Source organism: Columba livia, chromosome 17, assembly GCF_036013475.1.
Source record: "Columba livia isolate bColLiv1 breed racing homer chromosome 17, bColLiv1.pat.W.v2, whole genome shotgun sequence".
NCBI classification, from domain to species: Eukaryota; Metazoa; Chordata; class Aves; order Columbiformes; family Columbidae; genus Columba; species Columba livia.
This window is the reverse complement of record NC_088618.1, coordinates 4,415,372-4,434,672: the sequence shown is the minus strand read 5'-3', so window position 1 is coordinate 4,434,672 and position 19,301 is coordinate 4,415,372. Positions and strand designations below refer to the sequence as shown.

The 19,301-nt window shown below is 43.8% G+C and overlaps 1 protein-coding gene across 9 annotated transcripts in view; it reads left to right on the top strand.

Moving 5' to 3' along the window:
• The window catches only part of KDM2B (lysine demethylase 2B), a 113,133-nt gene that overhangs the window by 9,864 nt on the left and 83,968 nt on the right, over positions 1 to 19,301 (top strand). For all 9 annotated transcript variants that reach the window (XM_065032917.1, XM_065032916.1, XM_065032920.1 and 6 more), the window contains 2 exons: positions 1,311 to 1,389; positions 6,278 to 6,324. In XM_065032917.1, the coding sequence (XP_064888989.1) occupies positions 1,311 to 1,389; positions 6,278 to 6,324 (126 nt within the window). The remainder of the gene's footprint in view (positions 1 to 1,310; positions 1,390 to 6,277; positions 6,325 to 19,301) is intronic.

Genomic DNA, 19,301 nt, shown 5'->3' with positions numbered 1-19,301 from the left:
GTTTTTGTAAGTGAGTAATTACTGTGCTCTGATTTGGTAACTTTAAGTAGGAATATTATATCCCTACTTGTCATAATTACTAACTGAAAACAGCAAGGAAAAAGTTGTGCAAATAGAGGGAAATACATCTGCAGGCTTCTTTCCCCAGTTTCTTTCAGTGTGGGGTTTTTATAGCAGAGAAGCATCACGGATAAGGAGCCGGCGCGTCTCCTGCTCTCCCAGGAAACATGTGTTAAACTACTTGTGTGTACCTGAATATAACACATGAAGTGTATTTGGCAGCTTGTAGTGTGTTCTGCAGTGCTGAAGAGTCAGTGTTTTCCAGTTTAAGGTAGCGTATGGATGCTCTATAAAGGTCATTTTTCCTGTTTAAAGGGGGAGTAGCAGAACCCTAGACACAGTGGCCACCGCAGGAATTCCTCTGCTCCCTGTGGCAGAAGGCTCCAAATGGGGTTTTTTAGGCACTGCTCACCCAAATCGCTGCCTGGTGACTCCCCTCTAATCCCCAAATCACTGCTATTGTGTCAGACTATTGCATAAAGAGATCCCGGGGAAAGGCCAGTTCTTTGGAATCCTCTGAGTGAAGCAACAAGGTGATACTGCTCGGCGTTAACATAACAAACACGTTTAATGTTCGGTTTACTTGTGTGTTGCACTGTGACTCCCACCCAGAAACTGTTCCTTTTGCACCACTCCCTAAGTACCAGCAGCTGTGTGAGATTTCTGCTTATCAGCCCCTGCAGGTACATTGCAGATTAATTAAAAAACAAAACAAAACCAACTCTCTTGAAAGTAATAGTAACCCTTGCATAAAAACCCCTGATGTTTTCACAGAGTATGGGCTTTCTGCTATACTCGGATAATGCTCACAAGAAACTGTGTTTTTTCCCAAGTAGAAATGTATAACTCTAAATGTATAAACTTAAACATGCAGTTTAAACTACACAGTTGTCCCCAAAGTGCTCGGCTGATTTGCGGTGATTTAGTTAGGATTATCTTTCAACTGTTAATTTGGGATTTCATTACAGCCTGGGTGTTTCAACCCAGACCTTAATTGACAAACTCTGACTGGATTCTATTTTATGTGCATCAGTGAACAGGAAAAATAGAGAGCAGCTGGGAGACCATTGTCTGTCTTTTGGTTTCCGGTTTGGACCTAAAATATGCATTCTCTTTATATTTTTCTTTAAGTGATAGTGGAGTTCTTTGGTGAGAAGAGGGAAGCGGGGAGCGTTTTGGGGAAATGTAACGTGAAGTGCCAATGCCATTGTAATTGATTTTGGATTTTTTTTAATTCATTATTCAAACAGATTTCACTTTTGAGTACGTGCAAAGAGAAGCTCTCAGAGTTCCCCTTATCTTCAGAAATAAGGATGGACTGGGAATTAAGTAAGTTACAACCAAATCTTGATGATTAATAAATGCTTTTATAAAATAACCATTATGCTTTCCACTTGTATGTGATATTTCTTTTGATGATCTCAAAATGTATTGCAATTAGTAAGACTGTCAGCACCCTTGAGAAGGGGAATGATTATTTTCCGCTTATAAACAAGCAGATAATGAGGTCTATAAAAGTTAAGTGCATACAGCGTGGTGCTACACAATCAAAACTAAGTCAGTGATGAAAGTTAGGAATCAAATTCAAAGGTTCTTGCATCTAATCCGTGCTGTAGCGACAGAACAACCCCCTTTCAATTCTTGACTTCTCAATTGTTTTCTCCTTTACAGGTGGAATGTGTAATGATGCCTGTCATTTTCCATTAGAATTGTGTCTCTTCAGAATGTTACAGCTTTGTAAATATTTCATAGTGTCTAGTTAAAATGTGGTATTATTAGAGGCTTTTTGAGCTTGCATTTTGTTAATATCCAGTCATAAAGGGTTTGATATTTTAATAAGAGAATCCTGAAAGTTTCTTTAGAAAAGTGACAGTGTCTGAGAGAGAAATATTAAAATTATATACTTTATCAGCCACATAATCCATAGTTTAGATAAATGTTCCTTAATACTTTTGGAAATTAGGTCTGTGTAAATGATTATATCTGAAAGGCAGAAAATGAATCTTCTGAAAGCATAATTACTTTGCTCAGTTTCAGCTGGAACACCTCAAAGTTTAGGGAACCAAAGAGTCCCAGTTATTTAATTAAAAACAATTAATTGTTCAGTTTATTTCTTCGAGAGATGCTTCTCTTGGAGGAGTCATCTGAAAGACATATCTACTGTGGAAAACAATGGATAAACATCTGAGACAACTGTTCTCTTGATATGCGTTGGTTTTAAACTGCAGCTTCTAAAGGGCGAGTGATAGAAGCTTCCAGGATTTCTGCTGGAAGAAACTGTCAGCTCTTCTCTTTAGGAAACAGAGACACTGCTGCATCTCCGCAGAGATGCTCTCTGCATCTTGAGAATGGCTTGAGAAAACTTGGGGACCTGGAAAGGGGCAAAATATGCACCTTCTGGAGCAACCAGCAGTTCTGGCGGCCAGGTCTTCCACCTGTGCATGAGGACGGTCTCAAATTCACCACAAGAAAGCTGGGGAGATGGTTCAGCTCCTCCTGTGCTACTGGTGCCTTCTCAGCGGGTGAGGTGTGAGCTCATCCCGCAGACACAAACATCACTGGGCTTCAGATCCTCAGCACCAATGGCAAGTGCATGGCGGTGTGGGAGATGGTGACGAGTACCGGAGCTCGGACCAGCGTGTTCCTCTGCCTGGAGCAGACGGCGATGCCTCCAGAACCCGGGCTGCTGATGTGCTGTAGGTGTTGGACAAGATCCTTCACACAGACACCTTGTTTCTTGGTGTCTGTAAGCACAAGATGTAATATATTTTTCTTCTTAATACCTCATTATTCAGGATTCCATAATGGGGCAATTTCCCCTCAGGCTTTTCGGCATTCAGATCTCAGCTCACACATCATCCTTGGCTTCCCTATTGTTTGTGTGCCTGGAATCCGGAGATCTGCCACCTGACTCTTCTCTCCTCTCTTCGCATGTGCTGAGCCGTGTGCTCTCGCTGAAGCCTCCTGGTGTGCCGCTGCCTTTGGAGAACTGTCTGTGCTCTTTCTTCATCCAGGGGTTCAGACTCCTCAAGCTACTGGGATCTTGGAAAGATTACAGCTTTCCTTTTTGTGTCAGGTGCTGCCTTGTTTTTCTTCCAGACGTGTTGTTTTTAGATGCATTTGCAGTCAGCTTTCCTATTCCTCTCTGCATGTCACCTGTAATTTTTTGTTGAAACCTTGAAGAAGGGAGGACTTTGGCCTTCAGTGGTTATACACGATGTGTACAGACAGGCTGGGTTCTAGATGGGCTCCTGTGTTTTCCTGGGGCAAAGAAAAGACCTGTCTTCAAATGCTTATGTGTGTGCACACATAACACAGCGTGAGTCCACATATAGATAACCGCACCTCAGAGAAGACCCTTGAAAATAAGGAAGCTTTATTTGAAAGCGTTATCAGGCAGTCAAATAAATACAGGTTTCGGAACGTGCAAGAAGTGAAGAAGTAAGAGGACGAAGTGCAGCATTTAATTTGCTGTGTTGAGCTTAAAATAGAAAGAACTGAGAGTCGAAATACCAAAGTTTATACTGGAATTTGTAGATCAGTAACCTCTCATAGGACATTCAACATTCTAATATTTCTTATTTAAATGAGCATGACTTAGTAGTTTGAAATGACATTGTAAAGGAATTGTATACACGTGGGCATAAATGTCACTAGAGCGAGAGAAGATTGGAAGTACAGTCTGTGTGTGTTTTAAATGAAAGAAGTGAAAAGCGTGAGCACGCTTTCCTATTTGGCACTCTGCAGATAACGCAATTTGATTTAATTTTATTTACCTCTCCACTTCTTACATGTATCTATCAAAAGCAGCTGGCATGCAGTGGATGTGCAGGTCCATACCTGCTGTGTGCAGTGTATTCCAGTGAGGTCAGCGTAGTATTGAAACCTGCACGACCGATCCGAAACGTTGGGAGCCTTCAGCCTCACCATCCTGACATTTACTGCTTGAAATGACGAGTGTCACCGTCTGCCATCTTTCATCACCAGGATGAGACTGGACGCTCTGCTTTTGGATCCGAATCATCTGCTGATGAAACTCGGGAACCTCATGTTCCACTTCAGGCTCTGGAGGAAATGGTGCTTTACTGGGTCTTTTCCAGATTTATAAACTTCTCCAGTTTTATAATGAAGCTGTGAGAATTGCTTTCCATTCTATTTCTGCCCGCTGTTACTTGGATGGCCAGGAGCAGGCAAGTCCACCTGTGATCTCACGGCAGGACAGGAGCTGTTTTCCTCAGATTGGCTGTTTCCAGGGTTGTAACTTGGAGAGAAAATGCTGTTTTGGAACGGTGTTCCCCCTGGTATCTGAACAGGGGTCATTGTGCATTGTGTTGTGGTTAATCCGATACGTATGTTAGCCAGCGCCCATCCTCCTTAGGGCCTGAATAGGAGACTTCTCTAGCAAATCTTTAAACATTTACTGAAATGCAAGTTTGCACCAGTGCACCCTGAGCTGTTGGCATTTCTTTTCTGTTTGGGGCAACATAGTTTGTGTATAACAGAATGCTAAAAATCTCAAATGTAGTCAGTCGTATTTTGGTGTGAAGTCGTCCTGCTATACTATTCTTCACGTATTTTTTTAATGATATATGAAATCTTTGGAAACATTCATAGTGTTCTTACGCAAGATGCATTTGCCTGAAAATTGCATAACAATTGCAGAACTGCTCAGCCGTTGCATTGTTGGTATTCTGGATTTATATGCAAAAAACAAATGGACCAACAGAGAAAAAAACAAGGATATTCCAGATGTGCTCTCCAAAGAGCTAAACATGCAGTTTTATTGTTAGCGAGGGATGTATTCTTCCAGTTTGAGTAACATTTATTGCTGCTGGAGCTCTGAGAAAGACTTGTCTGCATCTGGGTAGGGTTGTTATCTATCTTGGTTATTGATTTTTATTTTGATTTATACAAATGTGAAAAAGATTGTCCATCTAATTGTTCCATGTGCCTGACATAAAATACAGGCAAGCTGGGGCATTTGAAGATAAGCCTTGCATGCTCTCATCGTCCACAAATAGTTCCTCCTTCCCCTACTTTTGATTTTCTAGCGCTTGGAAAAAAGATGAGCTCTGCATGAACTGAAGGTCAGGAGATTCAGGCTGTTTCTTTCTGGCGAGGGAGTGAATTCCAAAGCTGTGGGGCCCTTGCAGTTAAATGCAAAGATGTGAGGGTTGGCGAAGAACTAACACAAGATACGCTCCAGCCTCCGCATCCCACCAGGGGAAGGTGATAAGGGCAGAAGAAAGTGGACAAACAGAATTTGGCAAATAGTTCTCCAGATACGTGCATGGCGGTAAATGCATTTTTTAACTTCACCTTTCAGTGTTTTCTTCATAGCAAAAACCTATTGCTCTAAAAGTTTGCCTGTGGGCTGGATCATTCTGATTTCTAACTGCATTATGTCAAAAGTGCTTTATGAGCAGAAGCAAGTGATTTCTCTTCCACCCAAGGCAGTACAAGAGGGACCAGGCACCAGGCTGGCAGCTCCCGCAGGGCTGTTTTTCACTACAATTCCTTACCCAGTTTTTGTGCAATTTGGAGCGTGAAATACTGTCACGGAGGTGAAGTGAATCAGCTTTTAAACCGCGCTACTATTTTTGTTTTCTTTTTCTGTCCAGTCTACATGTTGCAGAATTTTTCTCTCTACCTGATGTGTAGAACTCACTCACTCGATGTACTGGGGCTGTTGTCTAATTATATTAAAACCAAAAACATTGCCTGTGCTAGAAATGATCTTATAAATGAAGCAACGTGGGCGAACCAATTATGCTACCATTTAATTTAGCTTTGAATTAGCCCAGATTGAATTGAACAACAATTTCCCTTCCCACCAAATAAAGCCTGGTCATCTTCTGCCAGTCAGGGAGGTTTGGAACAGCCATTAAACAAAGGGTCTGTAATTCATTACTTTTGATATTTTATTTCCAAGCGGTGAATCCAACCTGTGATGATGTGGCTTTGAACAAATGGCTTGTTCTATGCCTCAGTTTGTATCGATGATATTCACCTCGGGGTGAATACGCTTGCCCATGCAAAGATGAGATGTACGTCATAAAACTTGCGCTGTCCACGCTTCCCAAGGGCCTTGCTCGGTTCCACCTACTGCATCACGGACAAAGAGCACTATACATTTATTTCTCTTTTATTTTGGTAACAAAAGTGTACCCATACTTATCTTGACAGTATTTAACATTGCTTTCTTTGCTAATTATAGAATGCCTGACCCGGATTTCACCGTCAGAGATGTGAAGCTATTAGTGGGTAAGTTATTTTGAATGCGCGGGATTAACTCTATACAGAAGAGAATTGCTTTGAAATACTTGTCCAGTTGTGTTTGTAGACATTTGTGATAACTCTCAGAATCTGGGAGAAGGCACGGAGAAGCAATTTGTGAATTAAAAAGGCTGGGAGAACCCTAATTAGTAGCTGTGCTGACCAGACTCTGATCTCATGCTGGATAATTGGCCATTTGAAAGAGAGCGAATGCTTTTGCTCCTAACAGGTGTCCTACATGCACTTTTGTGATCCTGGAAAGCAGCAGCTCTATTGATCGCGGTCCTATTTGTATGTTTTCTAATCTGTTGTAGAGCATCTGTTTGTAAAAGGTGTGATTGGAGCCGGGTCACCTTTTGCCTGTGCTCTCCCCACCGTCTTTATCAGTGTCAGGCCAGGTCAGTGCTTTGAGGAGAGGTTGCCAAGAGAGACGGAGCACAAAGCCCCGCAAACCGCCTGATTTTGATAAGACACAAACCAGAGGAGCGCTGACTCTAATCATCAAATACTTCCTAGCAATTTTTGCAAAAGAATTCTTTTTTAACTCTAAGAAAAGCTACATTTTGAGTAGGGTGATACAGTATGTTTCCTTGAAATCTGCTTTTCCTGAAGATGGATGTGTTATTTGCCGTTTATCTGAAATTGTTACTGGATAGCGATAGTGCACTCTGAAGTCGTTGCTGGCTGTGTTAGCTGCCGTCCTTCACCCATCCTTTCAACTGCATTCTTGTTATTTAGAACTCGCTGGCTTTATTTACACGTGTTGTGGCAGGAATTAATCCTTTCAATTAGCCCAACTGCTGCATCTGAAAGGCAAATCTCTGAAAATGACTCTTGAGTTTAACAATCAATAGGAATATCAAGTCTGGAGAAGATGTAGTTAAGAAAAACAAGGGAGAGGAACTTGTGCCTCATTTCTGGTCGCTGGGTTATCTGTGGGAGAGGGGTTATCTCTGATAACCTTCCTTCACAAACAAGACTTGGCTGTGGTGCTTTATTTATGACCGTTTATAAGTGAGGGAAAAAAAGGCCGCAAACCTCTTTGGCAGCAAATGTGAGGGAAGCGGTGTGGGAAGTGCCGTTTGGTGCCATTTCTGTCGGTCAATCCGCAGTTCAATTAGGAAATCATAGGAGGGTATTCAAAAGTCTTACATCTTATGGATTTCCTCTGCACATGCACATTTTTAAGTACAGAATAGCTCTTTTTGCTGCGGAGGAGCCTTGTGCATAAAACTTCTGATTATCTGTTTGTTATTTTGTGTGAATTTGTTGCGTAGCTGATAAACCGCCATTTCTGTGCTGAAGTTGGGGTCTGGCTTTGGGATGTTTTGGACCAGCGTGGTGTTGCATAACAACGTTGTTTTTCCTGTATAACAGGCAAAGTGTGGGAGTTGCGTTTCCTCAAGATTGGTGTCCCTTGAAATATTGGGGGGTGGAGATTCCTGTGTACAGGGCCAGCGGAGAAAGAGGATATTTATAAATAAAATGAGATTTATAAAACAATGGAGCAGAAATAACAATCGTAATTAACTCTGAGATTAACTTTAATGTAAAAGTGTGCGGTTTCTCACAGCTGGTTCAGCAATCCATGGAGACGCTCCAGGCCAGGTACCGCACATCACGGGCCTTCTTTAATTGTGTTTGGACAAAGTCCCTTTGGAGTCATTGTGCTGTAATTCGGTCGAGACCATTGTCACCTGCTGTCTTTTTTTAATGCGTTGATGACTTCTGGCTTCGTGGCTGGAAACTTTGATTCAAAAGATCTGACATATTTGGGAAATGGACTGTAAGTTACACCTGAAAAATCCTGGTTCTTATGGCAAATCGTTTCTATCGCTGTGGAATTTGTGCCGGACGTTAACGGCCACTTGACGCTGAGAGCACCAATTCCTGTCTGCGTGCCTCCTTTCTAAATTATCTCCTAATGATTTCAGGAAATACTGGTGAGCAATTTTCCTGTTGCATATCATTGCTGAGAAGTTTTTCTAGTTTTAGCTTTATATGTTGCACTATCAATCCGATGTTCAAATAAAGCAGGTGAAAATTCTTGTTTTATTAATACCTCTTGTGATTGTCCCTGAGTTGACTGTGCCTGAACCTCCAGGTATCTGTGTTTCTGAAGCGCAGGGTTTTCAAAACTTATTCAAGGTTTTGCTGAACCTGGGAGGGAAACGATGGTTTGTGAATGTGAAGCGGAATGATCATAACTCTGCATCTGAGTGTGTGTGGGAGTCGATAGAGAACATAGCTTGAAAAATGTTGTGTTCCGTGTAAACTGTTGTTTCCTTTTTTTAACTGCTCGTCATTATAGTATTCTGGTGCTATTTAAACCTATCATTTTTCCTCGTTTCTTCTTATATCAGGGGAAACTCATTCGTTATAGAACGTTTCAAAGAGATGATGCTGGGTTTTTCCAAAGCACATCAATTCCATAGGAAGTTGCTGAGCCTTTGGCCTCCAATTATTCTGAAATCTTGCTTTATAATATGATAGTTGTGTCATCTCTGTGTTTGGGTACCTGTGAGTAACAAGGAAATAAGGACAATTGGTAGCCTAGCTTTTTAAATTTCCCTTTGAAAACCGTAATCTGTGTCAATAACAATGTTCTTTTTCTGTGCCTACCTGGGCTTAGGTGTCTATTTCTTCTTTTAGTATTTTGCCAGACTTCCAAAGAAACATTTCCATCGCTTGTTGGATTTTTTGTTTGTTTTCATTGTTTAAAACATGCCACTACCAGCTGTGATTTAGTTGGGTGATGTTATGACCAGCACATCCATGTGCATGAACGTGCACCTATGTGTAATGTATGATGTGTAATGTGTGTGATGAAACGCTCTTCCCGTGCAGTTGCTTTATTTTAGAGAACAAACACTTTAAACTGCACAGCTGGGAAGTGGTTTTAACGAGACTCCGACCTCCATACGGAAGATATCCTGGATACTTTTTAAACCTGAGACAGTGGATTAATTTCAGCGGTTGGAATTTGTCTGATCTCTGCAGTGGCTTTGAGCCAAGAGCACAAATGGAGGAGAGCAGAGGAGTTACTGGCCTGCTCAGGAACTCGAGACAACTCTTGGAAGAAGAAAAACTGTTGTGATTTAACAGCTCTTAAGCTTTGTAATTCCATCGCATCAGGTAGATTTGACTGCTAATTCTGAAGGACAAAATGTCACTGTCATCTCTCCATAAGTTGATTTCATCTCTTCATAAGTTGATTTAAAATCTGATTAGGAGGGTCATTGGCCCTCTTAATGTCTACTTAAACATGTGCCACAGCTGCACTAAAATCTGTTCAGTGTGATTTTTGCAGGCTCCTTATTTTCCACTCTTGGCATGCCGTGCTGGTGTGTGTAAGCGTTAGTCACATTGCTCTCTAGAAACACTCCAGAAGCGTCTTTACCAAAACTATTTTTAAAAAGGGGGTCAGTTTAGCTGAAAATCTGATTATGAGGAGTAACAGGTATGTGAAGTGATAAGTGCTGCGACAACACAACAGCAATTACTAATTTTTCCTCAGACTGTGATTCTGAGTGACTTATTGCTGATGCCCAGAAGCAGCAGCTGTACGGAGTAATTGATGTTTTCCAGGCCTCTCGCGTTGGCGTCTTCCACCAGTGATGCCTCTAGGCCGCAGCTTTTAGACTCGTACCTAAATAAACTGAATAAACCGCTAAATAAAAGCGGTGCTGCTGGCCCATAACGTTCATCGCCTCCTCTCTACGGGGCTTTGTGTGCCAGGATGTGATCGTGGTTTATTTAGTGTATTTCGGGACCAGTGTCAAAGCCGGGATTCGGTGGCGCACAAACCAAAAATCCCGGTGAGCGGCAAAAGGGGCGATTTCCAAACGTGCTGAGGATTGTAAGGGGAAAAAAGAGACTCTGAGAGGTTGTGATCCCCGGGCTGCAGAGGTTAAAGCTGCGAGCGCAGCGGTCGCTCCGGTGGGATCAGCAGCATTGTTGTGTGGAATTCAGCGTGCCCGGCCGGGCATTGTGTCAGTGGGAACAGTGCGAGTACAGGACTTGGACTATTCATGGGGTGGTCTAACAACTGACATCAACTCACTGATGGATTTTATTTGACTAACTCACTTCGGGTTTATTTATAGAATTAAAAGAAGTGTAGGAGCAGTGAAGAATGTATTGTCGGTCGTGTATTTTGCTGTTAAAATCTGATGCTGTAGACTGGACTGCGCCATAAGGCTGACATGGATAGGAGATGTTTAGTTCCTTTCATTTAGTTGCTGTGTTCACAACTGTGTCGAAAGGCTTTGGTGTTTTCCTCTTGTATAAAGAATGAACGTAAAGCTGAAAGCAGCAAAGCTTTTAATTGTGATAAAGTTTGTGTGTTGGGGTATGGCAGTTAAACAGGGCAAAGCTCGGAAAACTGTTGCAGAGAGCAATCTTCACCAGGCCCGAAGAGATGATACATGAGATGGGACCTAATAGATCATTTCAATATTTGATTTCTATGATTCTGTCAAATCTTTGAAGACCTGGCAGCAGGCTTTGATCTCCAAGACAAAGGGTGAAAGGAAAACCAAGGCTCTACGCACCCTGCTGCTTTCTTTGCTGGGAGTAGCTGAAGAGATACCTGATTATTGCTGGGTTTTGCTTTCTCATTAGAAACACCAGAAGAACAGGAGGTGAGCCAAATATTTCTGTTGCAAATTGAGTGTTTAAAGAAATATGCGTGAAGGTCTGTGCCTCAGCTATGAGTTTCTAATCGTGGTGCCAATGGAGAAAGATCACAGAATAAATTACATTATTAAATCCTAGACGTTTGCAAGGAAAAAGCCCAATAACCAGAGGCGTTTGGCCCCGCAAATGCTGCTGACAGGGTCGGTTCTGGAGGAGATGCCGTTTGCTGTCATACCCCTGCTCATGGTTTATTCACTAAGTGAATAAGATGTTAAGGATTTCATCGTAGCGCATTGAAGTGAACAGCTGAGCTTTCTTTAGCATCAGTGGAAGAAATTAGACCTGCAGAGGAGTATTTTACTGGCTGTTAAGGTTTTTTTCACAGGGGAGAGCCATAAGCAAGCTTTCTGAAGTTGGGCATCACAACATTTTGCTCATTGTGGGAGTAACTGCAATTCCACGGTGCGGTGGTGCCCAGTAAATGGTGTGACCGTCTTTTCCCAGGTGGAAACGGGGCTGAAAGGTGAAGTGATCTGCTCAGGTGCCTCTTCAGCCCGGTGCTGGAAACAGCATTTGGGGAGCCTTGGTTTCTAGTTTTCCTGTACACTGTAAATGATGTAGTGAGTGTGGCGAGCCACAGCCTCTGCTGTGCAAGGCTGGAACGGGGTGGAGCAAGTTCCCTTAATGTAAGCAGGTTGATATAAATAATTTAAATTCAGTTGGGACCGAAAGGATTACTGCCTGGCAAGTGTATGTAACAGCCATGAGCTACGTGAGGCTCTGTATCTAGCCGGTTTTGTTCTGTTAAACGCAGATGCTACTATAGTCACCAGGAACTCCATCTAAAATGAGAATATGCACACCAGGTACTTCACGGAAAGACAAGAACCTCCCTAATCTGTGTTTCTGGAAGTAGATGGTAATGGAAGGGGAGTGGAAAGAGATGCAAACATTGTAGGTATTTAGTATTATGGGTTTATAAAATGTGATTATATATAAAAAACTGTACACACATGTATAGATGAATACATATACGTATGTATGAATTTAATTCAGTACTGAATCGAGAATCATCAGTGGTGTCTCCACAGAAAATTGTGGCGGTGGTGACTGCAGACCAGGTGGGCAAAGGCAGGAGGGAGGGCAGAAACCACGTAAAACATTTCTTTTACATCAGCACACGGTTCTTCTGGTGTGTCAGCACAACGGTGCCCGAGCTGGCTGTGCTCAAAAAAGCTGAACGCAAACCAGATAAGTGAGTAACTGCTTCCTAGGGATTTTTTTGATTCTTTCCTCCTGTGTGTTTGCTCCCCCTCTCAAACCAACCTGCTCTGGAAATTGTATCATGGTTGAATTCACATTGAACTACAAAGCAAGTTGAGAGGCTTGTAGTGTGGTCTGCGGGCAAGTAGGGGAAATTTTGTCTTAATCAGTGTTCAGTGCTCCATCCCGTGAAAGAAAATTAACCATGCAGATACAAAAGAAGGACAAAGCAGCCGCCCACTGCAGTTCAGGAAACTTTTCCATCATTTCTGCTGAATAGGGACCTAGTGCTGCTTTTTCTATAGAGCGACGCTCCATTTGTTTCAAGGAAGTTGTGAAATTGGAGACGGAGAGGAGGTGGGAGAGAGGCTCATTAGAGGAGCTGTGTTGTGAGGGGTGTTCCCCCAACCCAACGGGCTGTCTGGAGGAGGGGCGACCTGCACCTCGGGGTGGACACGTGCGGGGTTTGTCCAGGGAACCGGGACGGCACTTGGGAAGAGCAGAAGAACCAAATCAGGAGTCATTGGCTGCTGAACCTCCAGGAGTCCTGTGTGGAGGGATGAGGAGGAGGCAGTGAGGTCTTTGCTCTGTTCCCAGGGCCCAAATAATGCGTATTTTCGCAACACAGTGGACCGGGCTCTGCTCAGGGAGGGTCAGCACTGACCTCACGGGAGGGGAGGTACTTGCGTGAAATATTTCCATTCATTGCAAGATTTCTCCTCTTGTTGCTCACAGTTTTTCTGTGCCCCACGGTGTGATCTGTGCCTGCCTTGCTCTCCGGGTTCTACTTTCTTTCCTTTTAATCTAAGCGGGACTGTTGGAGTATTAACCAAAACGGAGTTAGTGAAAGCATCCTCATTGTTCCTGCAGTTCGGAATGCCAATTTCTGTGTAGTTTTATAAAAAAACATATTGTGAAGATGTTCTTCATCCTTTGAGGATTCACACTGAGGGTTCCCCAGTCTCTGGATCCTGCGAGTCGCACTGTGAATTCATCAAGGGACTGAGACCCACAGGAGACAGGACCCGCAGGGGGATCCAGGGCATGGTGAGGGTGGATCAGAACGGCTCCTTGAGGCTGAGCTTGGATGTTCCTCACAAGTGTGCCTGTAAAATAATGGCATGTCAGTGCTATTCCCCTTGTTCTGCAGATCCAAACCCAACATCTGTGCTTTAAGGGAGCTGAGTTATGTACCTGGCTACATACTTTTTCAAGGGTAAAAACGAAAAACCCAAACCCAGTGTAGGCCAAGGCCAGCAATTTGTCTCAGGTGTTTAAGGCTATTTACACTGTTGCAGCAACATGTCTTTGAGATCCACTCTTTATAAAAACAAATAGTTCCTCCATCTTATTTTTTTTGTGGCCAAGACTTGTTTTAAAACCTCTCACTGTTTTTAAGAAACACTTTGTTTTTAAAATCGGGTTCCACGTGTCCTTACAGTCGTGCTGTTGGGGCTGCCCATGCGCTTCATGCTCTGAAGCTTCTCTGTAATTGGGAAATCTGCTAAGTCAGAGCTCAACTAAAATCAGCAAGTAAATGTTACCACTGAAAATTATAATTTCCAAGTTCTTGTAAGCTAGGATGGAGTAAACCAAAGGTCTGTCAACAAAAGGGCTTGTAAGTACAGTTGGGGTGAGCTGGCCAGACTTCTGGCTGTTGCATTTCTTTTTAAATGTGAGAACCACAAGGAGGAAACATCTGGACAATTAAGAAAAAAAGAAAGGTGCTGTTTTACTGAAGCGATTCATTCCAATTCCATCCAGCAGGTCTTAGTACAGCATTGAGGACTTACTGCCTCATCCTTTTGTCTGTGTCTTTTTCTTTCTTTCTTTTCCCTTGAGCGACCTCTCCTGTTTCCTTTGGATGCCTCTTTCTCTGGTGAGCCTGCTGTACTCCCTGAGCTCCCCCGGGGCTGTGAGGAAGGACAGATAAATCCTTCCAGGCTCCAGCAAGTGCTGTGAGGATGCTCTTACCAACTGTGAACCCATTATGATAGAGAGATGAACTTACTTTGCTGTAAGCAGGACCAGCAGGACTTGACAGATGGGTTTTGTTTGTTTATCGTGGGATCTCTTAGTTCTTCGTGGGACCCCAGCAGTCGCGTATGTCGATCAGACAACGTAATGTGATTTCTGAGCCGTTTCTGTTCCCCGTTTGCTCAGGTCTAGGAAGAATAACAAAGCTGTGGAGCTGCGCTGTGTTCTCTCTTGGGCAGAATTAAGATTAGAAACCAGACTTCAGAGTTTCTGAATGGATTTTTTTCAAGTGAAGGTTACATTACTGATTTTCCTACAGTCCGAGGGCTCTATGTGGTTGGTTAAAAATGGAAGCAGTTTGTACCAGCTCTGAAGAAACCCTCTGAGACTTTGGCATCCACCGATACTAAGGTAGAGCAGCGCACATATAGAGTGGAAATCTCTCCGTACAAAGCGGTGTATTGCAGACTTTCAGGGGACATCGCCTCATTTACCATGCACTGGGTTTGTGCCTCTTAAACAGGTGATTGTTTAGGAAGGAAAGCTCAGGTCTGTGCTGTCAGAAGGAGCCGCTGGGGCTGCGGTTCCTGCCGCTGTGGTTTCCCCCGCGGGCGCTGGACGCGCATCCTCACCCGTGTTTGCAGGGCTGTGCTGGCAAAGGCAGGGAGCTGACCCTGCTTAAAAACATTATTTAAGCCTCAGCAGTTTCTTGAGTATTGGCCAACAGTTTGTATCATGAAACCAGGACCCAGGGCAGAGAGAGGTTAAAACTTGCCCAGTGTCCATGACAGGCTGGAAATAGAACCTTGTCCCTCTAATTCCCCTGCTGTGCTCTAGTGCCAGGCCATCTTTTTGTCATCTAAACTGGCATCATTTCACTGTTGGTGCCTATTGTGTGCCCTGGTGTAGTGTCTCTGTTCCCCGTGCATCTAACAGCTTGATTTTTGCCATACCAATTAAGTCTGAACTGCTGTCCCGCTCATTCCCTCCCTTGCAGTGAGATGGTTCAGACAGTTGAACTGGCAGGAAACTCGCACAGTCTGCCTCCCTCACAGAGAGGGGGAGGAATATGTATAGTTGGTTAGTTAATGCTCTCAGCACTGGGGGATGCTGAGGTGAGATGTTATGGGTGTAGAATTCTACAGTCCTGAGTTTCCATGGGGGAGCTGTGTGTCAGAGCCCGGCGAGTGAGCCCTGGACCATGGTTAGGGCTTCTGTGCAACAAAATAAATAATATAAGGTATTTGATGCTCTTTTTTGCTGGTTTTTTTTTTGGCTCTTAGAAACAAAACATGAAATATTGTAGCACTCCCTTGCCTATGTTTAGCATGTCCGCTGACTTGCCATTTTGGAAGTAGAAGCACTTCTACTTTTAGAGCTGAGCTTCCTGTTTGAACTCTCTTTAAGTTTGTCCTTTGCCTAACACACCCAAACTCATTAAAAAAAAATCTTTGTTAAACTGGGACAGTTTTGCCAAAAACAGTCGTGTTCATGTCTGGATATAAACAGCAGTAAACCTGCTTTGAATGAATGTTATAATACTTTTCTTTTTCCCATGTGATTTTCACTAGCTGAAGTTTCAAAACAATCAATGAAAATTGACAGTTGATGCTTTGGGTTGATGTAAGGATACTAATTGATTCTATATAATGCCACTAAAACACATTATTTGCCCTGGGCCTCTTTCTTTAGACTAGTCCTGTAGCATTAAGGCTTAAGACTTCTTGCTGGCTTAAGCTCTTTCTGTGGACATGCTCTAAATACCTTTTGTTGCGTGAAAAAAACCCCTAATAACGTGGGTTATTGCAATTTGGCAGTTTTATACCAAATTATGAAGCTGCAGACACCGAAAAGAGGAAGGAGGGGAAGGTGCGTGTCAGGTACTCATAGCTTTACATCTCCATAAGGAGGAAATAATTTCACCCCAATGAAATGCTTGTGCTGGGGGGGACACGGGGGCGAGGGGGTGTAAGAGGAAAGGCAGAGCACAGCAAAGGGGGCGCTGGGAGGGTTGGGGATCCTTGTCTGGTGGTGAACCAGGCTGGGAAAACACTGGAGGAGAAAACGAACTGGGCGGCATGTGGGAGAGATGGGCGCGAGTGTCCAAACTGGGCTCTTCCTGCCCTTCGTTCTTCTGCGCCCTTGGGTGGATCTGGAGCAATGGGACAGGGACGTGTCTCTCTTAAGTTGTTCTTACCCTGGGCATGAGATGCAGGGGATGTCATGAATAGCTGTACTTGAGCAAGGACTTTCTGCCGCTATCCACGTCCCTCCCAGCTGGTGTGGGATGTCGTCGGTGTCTCCTGTGGCAGCAGAAGCAAACGTGCTTTCCAGCTCCAGAGGGATTAACCGCGATGCAAGGCAAAGCCCCGGTCTTTAGGTGCAATTAACCCGCTAGTGAAGTTAGCAGATTTCCTAAGGCCCTGCCAAAAATCCTCCTTTACAAACCAAGGACTTTTTTTTCCTGGTAAGAAGCATGAAGATTAGAAAGGACCAGCAGGCCTGTCCCTCTGCGTCTGAGGTCGGCTTCTGGCTGTAGGTGCCATGCTGGACCTTGGGCACAGAGCTCACTTCAGTCACAGAGGGTTAAAATAATTCCCTGAGCTTGCTTTATCCTCTTAATGGGCAGGCTTGGTAATCATTCTTACAGAAAGGACATCTCGTCATTCCTCTGCGGTGGGAGAGTCGCACCTTTCCGTGCCCGCGGTGGCTGGGGAAGAGGCAGCAGCCTGGAAACCCCTGGTGTGATTTTCACCTCTGATTCACACCTCTGTGCGTTTCTCATATTCTACTGCCTGGCTCGTGTTTGCTGTGTTTAAGGACCACCTCTTGATTGCCCCGCTCCTGTTATTGATGCTAAATCCACGTCGGGGAAGAGGGAGGGCTGTTTTGAAGACTGGAGTCTGGTAGCCTGGGTAATGTGGGTCTGAAGCCGTTTCAGGTTGAGGCATGGGAAGGCCTCTAAATAAAGGGGAAAAATATTATATATACTATTCCTCCCCTTAATTTTACTAAATGTGGGCTGGAGTAACTTTATTTTTTTTAAGGTTTCAAATGAGGCATAGCTCTAGATTTCCTGATTGATTTGGTTTTCCAGCTTACATCTCTGTAACTGATTCTTCCCTCTCCTCTGTGCTTGTGTGTGTTCCTCTTGTCAAAGATGGCACTAGCTTGTTTATTAGTTGCTGTCTTCGTGGTCCTTTGGGGATTTGCTTGTGCTTGATGAGTAAGCAGCAGGAGAGGAGGAAAACATTTCTTCGTTAGGCTGTAAAATCCCCTCCAGTGAACTTCAGCATTGCCACTTTGCCTCTGGGTCACATCGGCCGCGGGAGAGGAAACACGTTCTCCGGTCAAGAGTTGTGTTGGAAAAAAGTCCTGGATGAGGCGATGCGTGGTGCACCGGAGCTTCCCGTGTCGGCAGGAGGAGATGATGCTCTGTGCCAGCTGGGCTCCAGGTATATGTTAATCCAGGTGCAGTGAGGGATGAGCCGAAGTGAGGAACACGGTCCCTACGAGCGCAGGAAGCTGCTGGGGTGGCCGAGATCCCTTTGGGAACTGCTGCGTTGGGCTTGGCTGAGTGGGGTCCCTCTAAGGGGACAGGGCGAGAGTGTGGCAGTCAGGAAATGGTTGACAGAAACAGCACAGCGAGTAAAATTCAGAAATCCAGCCTGAGCTGAGATCTCTCGGCCTGTCACTGCTCTTTGGAGCCTCTGTGTTATTCTTTCCCTTGTCATTCACCTATCTCCCCTTCTGGATGATATTTTTTAGCCTTCTCCTATGGGCAGGAAATAGAAGAAAGGGCTGAATCTTTTCAGGAACGAAGAGATAAAGTTGGCAGTAAGCCAGAACCACTAGGAAGTGGGCAGCAAGCACAAGGCTGTTAACTTGTAATTACATGTCTCAAATTTTGTGAGCGGTACTCCAAGAATCATTATGTATGGGCTTGTTTGATAGTGCTGTGGTTTAAGAGAAAAACATCCCCTCAAATTACTCTTTAATTTGGAAGTCAAGAGACTATCAATTCAAATCTTAGCTCTTCTGCCCGTAATTGGTAATCGTGCACATTTAACAAACCTGCTATTGAACTGGGCCTCATATTTTTAATTCATCAGGTAACTGCTGATTTTCCTTTCAGGAGGGATAATTGAGAGGCTGTACAAGGTCGCTTCCAGCAAAGCTGAGATCAAACCTAGACTGTAATGTGGCACATCCCAGACTCTGCCACACAGTCCTTCAAACATAATTTTTCACTATCCAGGTACTTAACCTCTCTGGGCTTCAGCCACTGGTTTAATCCCGGCCAGGAATCAGGCTGACTGTTCTTGAGCAGGACTTCACCCCAGTTACTAACTCATTGAATTGAAACTTTTCCCCCTAGATAGTAAACAGTTAGAAAAACAAACAACCCCAACCCAAAGCTAGATTTTATGCATTTTGTTTCAAACATGTAAATACCAAATTTAAGGATTCTCATGCTTTTTTGCACATAGCTGAACTTTCTGCCCGTACCGTCTCAAGGTGGCAACACCACAAACAGTCCAACCTCAGGCTGAGGATGAAATCCTGTTCACAGCCCTCGGATTGAAGAGTTTGACCCGCCAGTGGAACTATTCCAGATTTGCATTGTATATTTTTTTCACTTTGATTGCAAAGCTTTATGGTCTTGAGTTCCTTCCAGAATCATTATCACATCTGTCATCGTCATCGCTATCAGCGGCTAAGGATGTTTTTAACGGAGTGATGCAATCCAAACCATCACTCTTCCTGAAATATTGCTCCCCAGCACGTAACAGGCCAGGGTCCATAATTATTAATTCCCTCTGATGGAATATATCAGCCCTCTATTTTGTTTTACTGCAATTTATTTTGAGTTATTTCTTCGGTGGTGAAAACAGTTTTGGAGTGATTTTTTTGGAAGCGTCATGAGTTTGTTTGCTGGAATCCTTCTCTCCTGGAAATGAGGCTTGTCTCTCATGGGCTCCCGTTTGCTCGCACACAAATGAACTGCTAATTAGGATGATTAAATTGCTGGGAGAGGTGAAACCTTCCAGTTGGCCAAAGAGAAGATTGTGGATTAATCTATATAA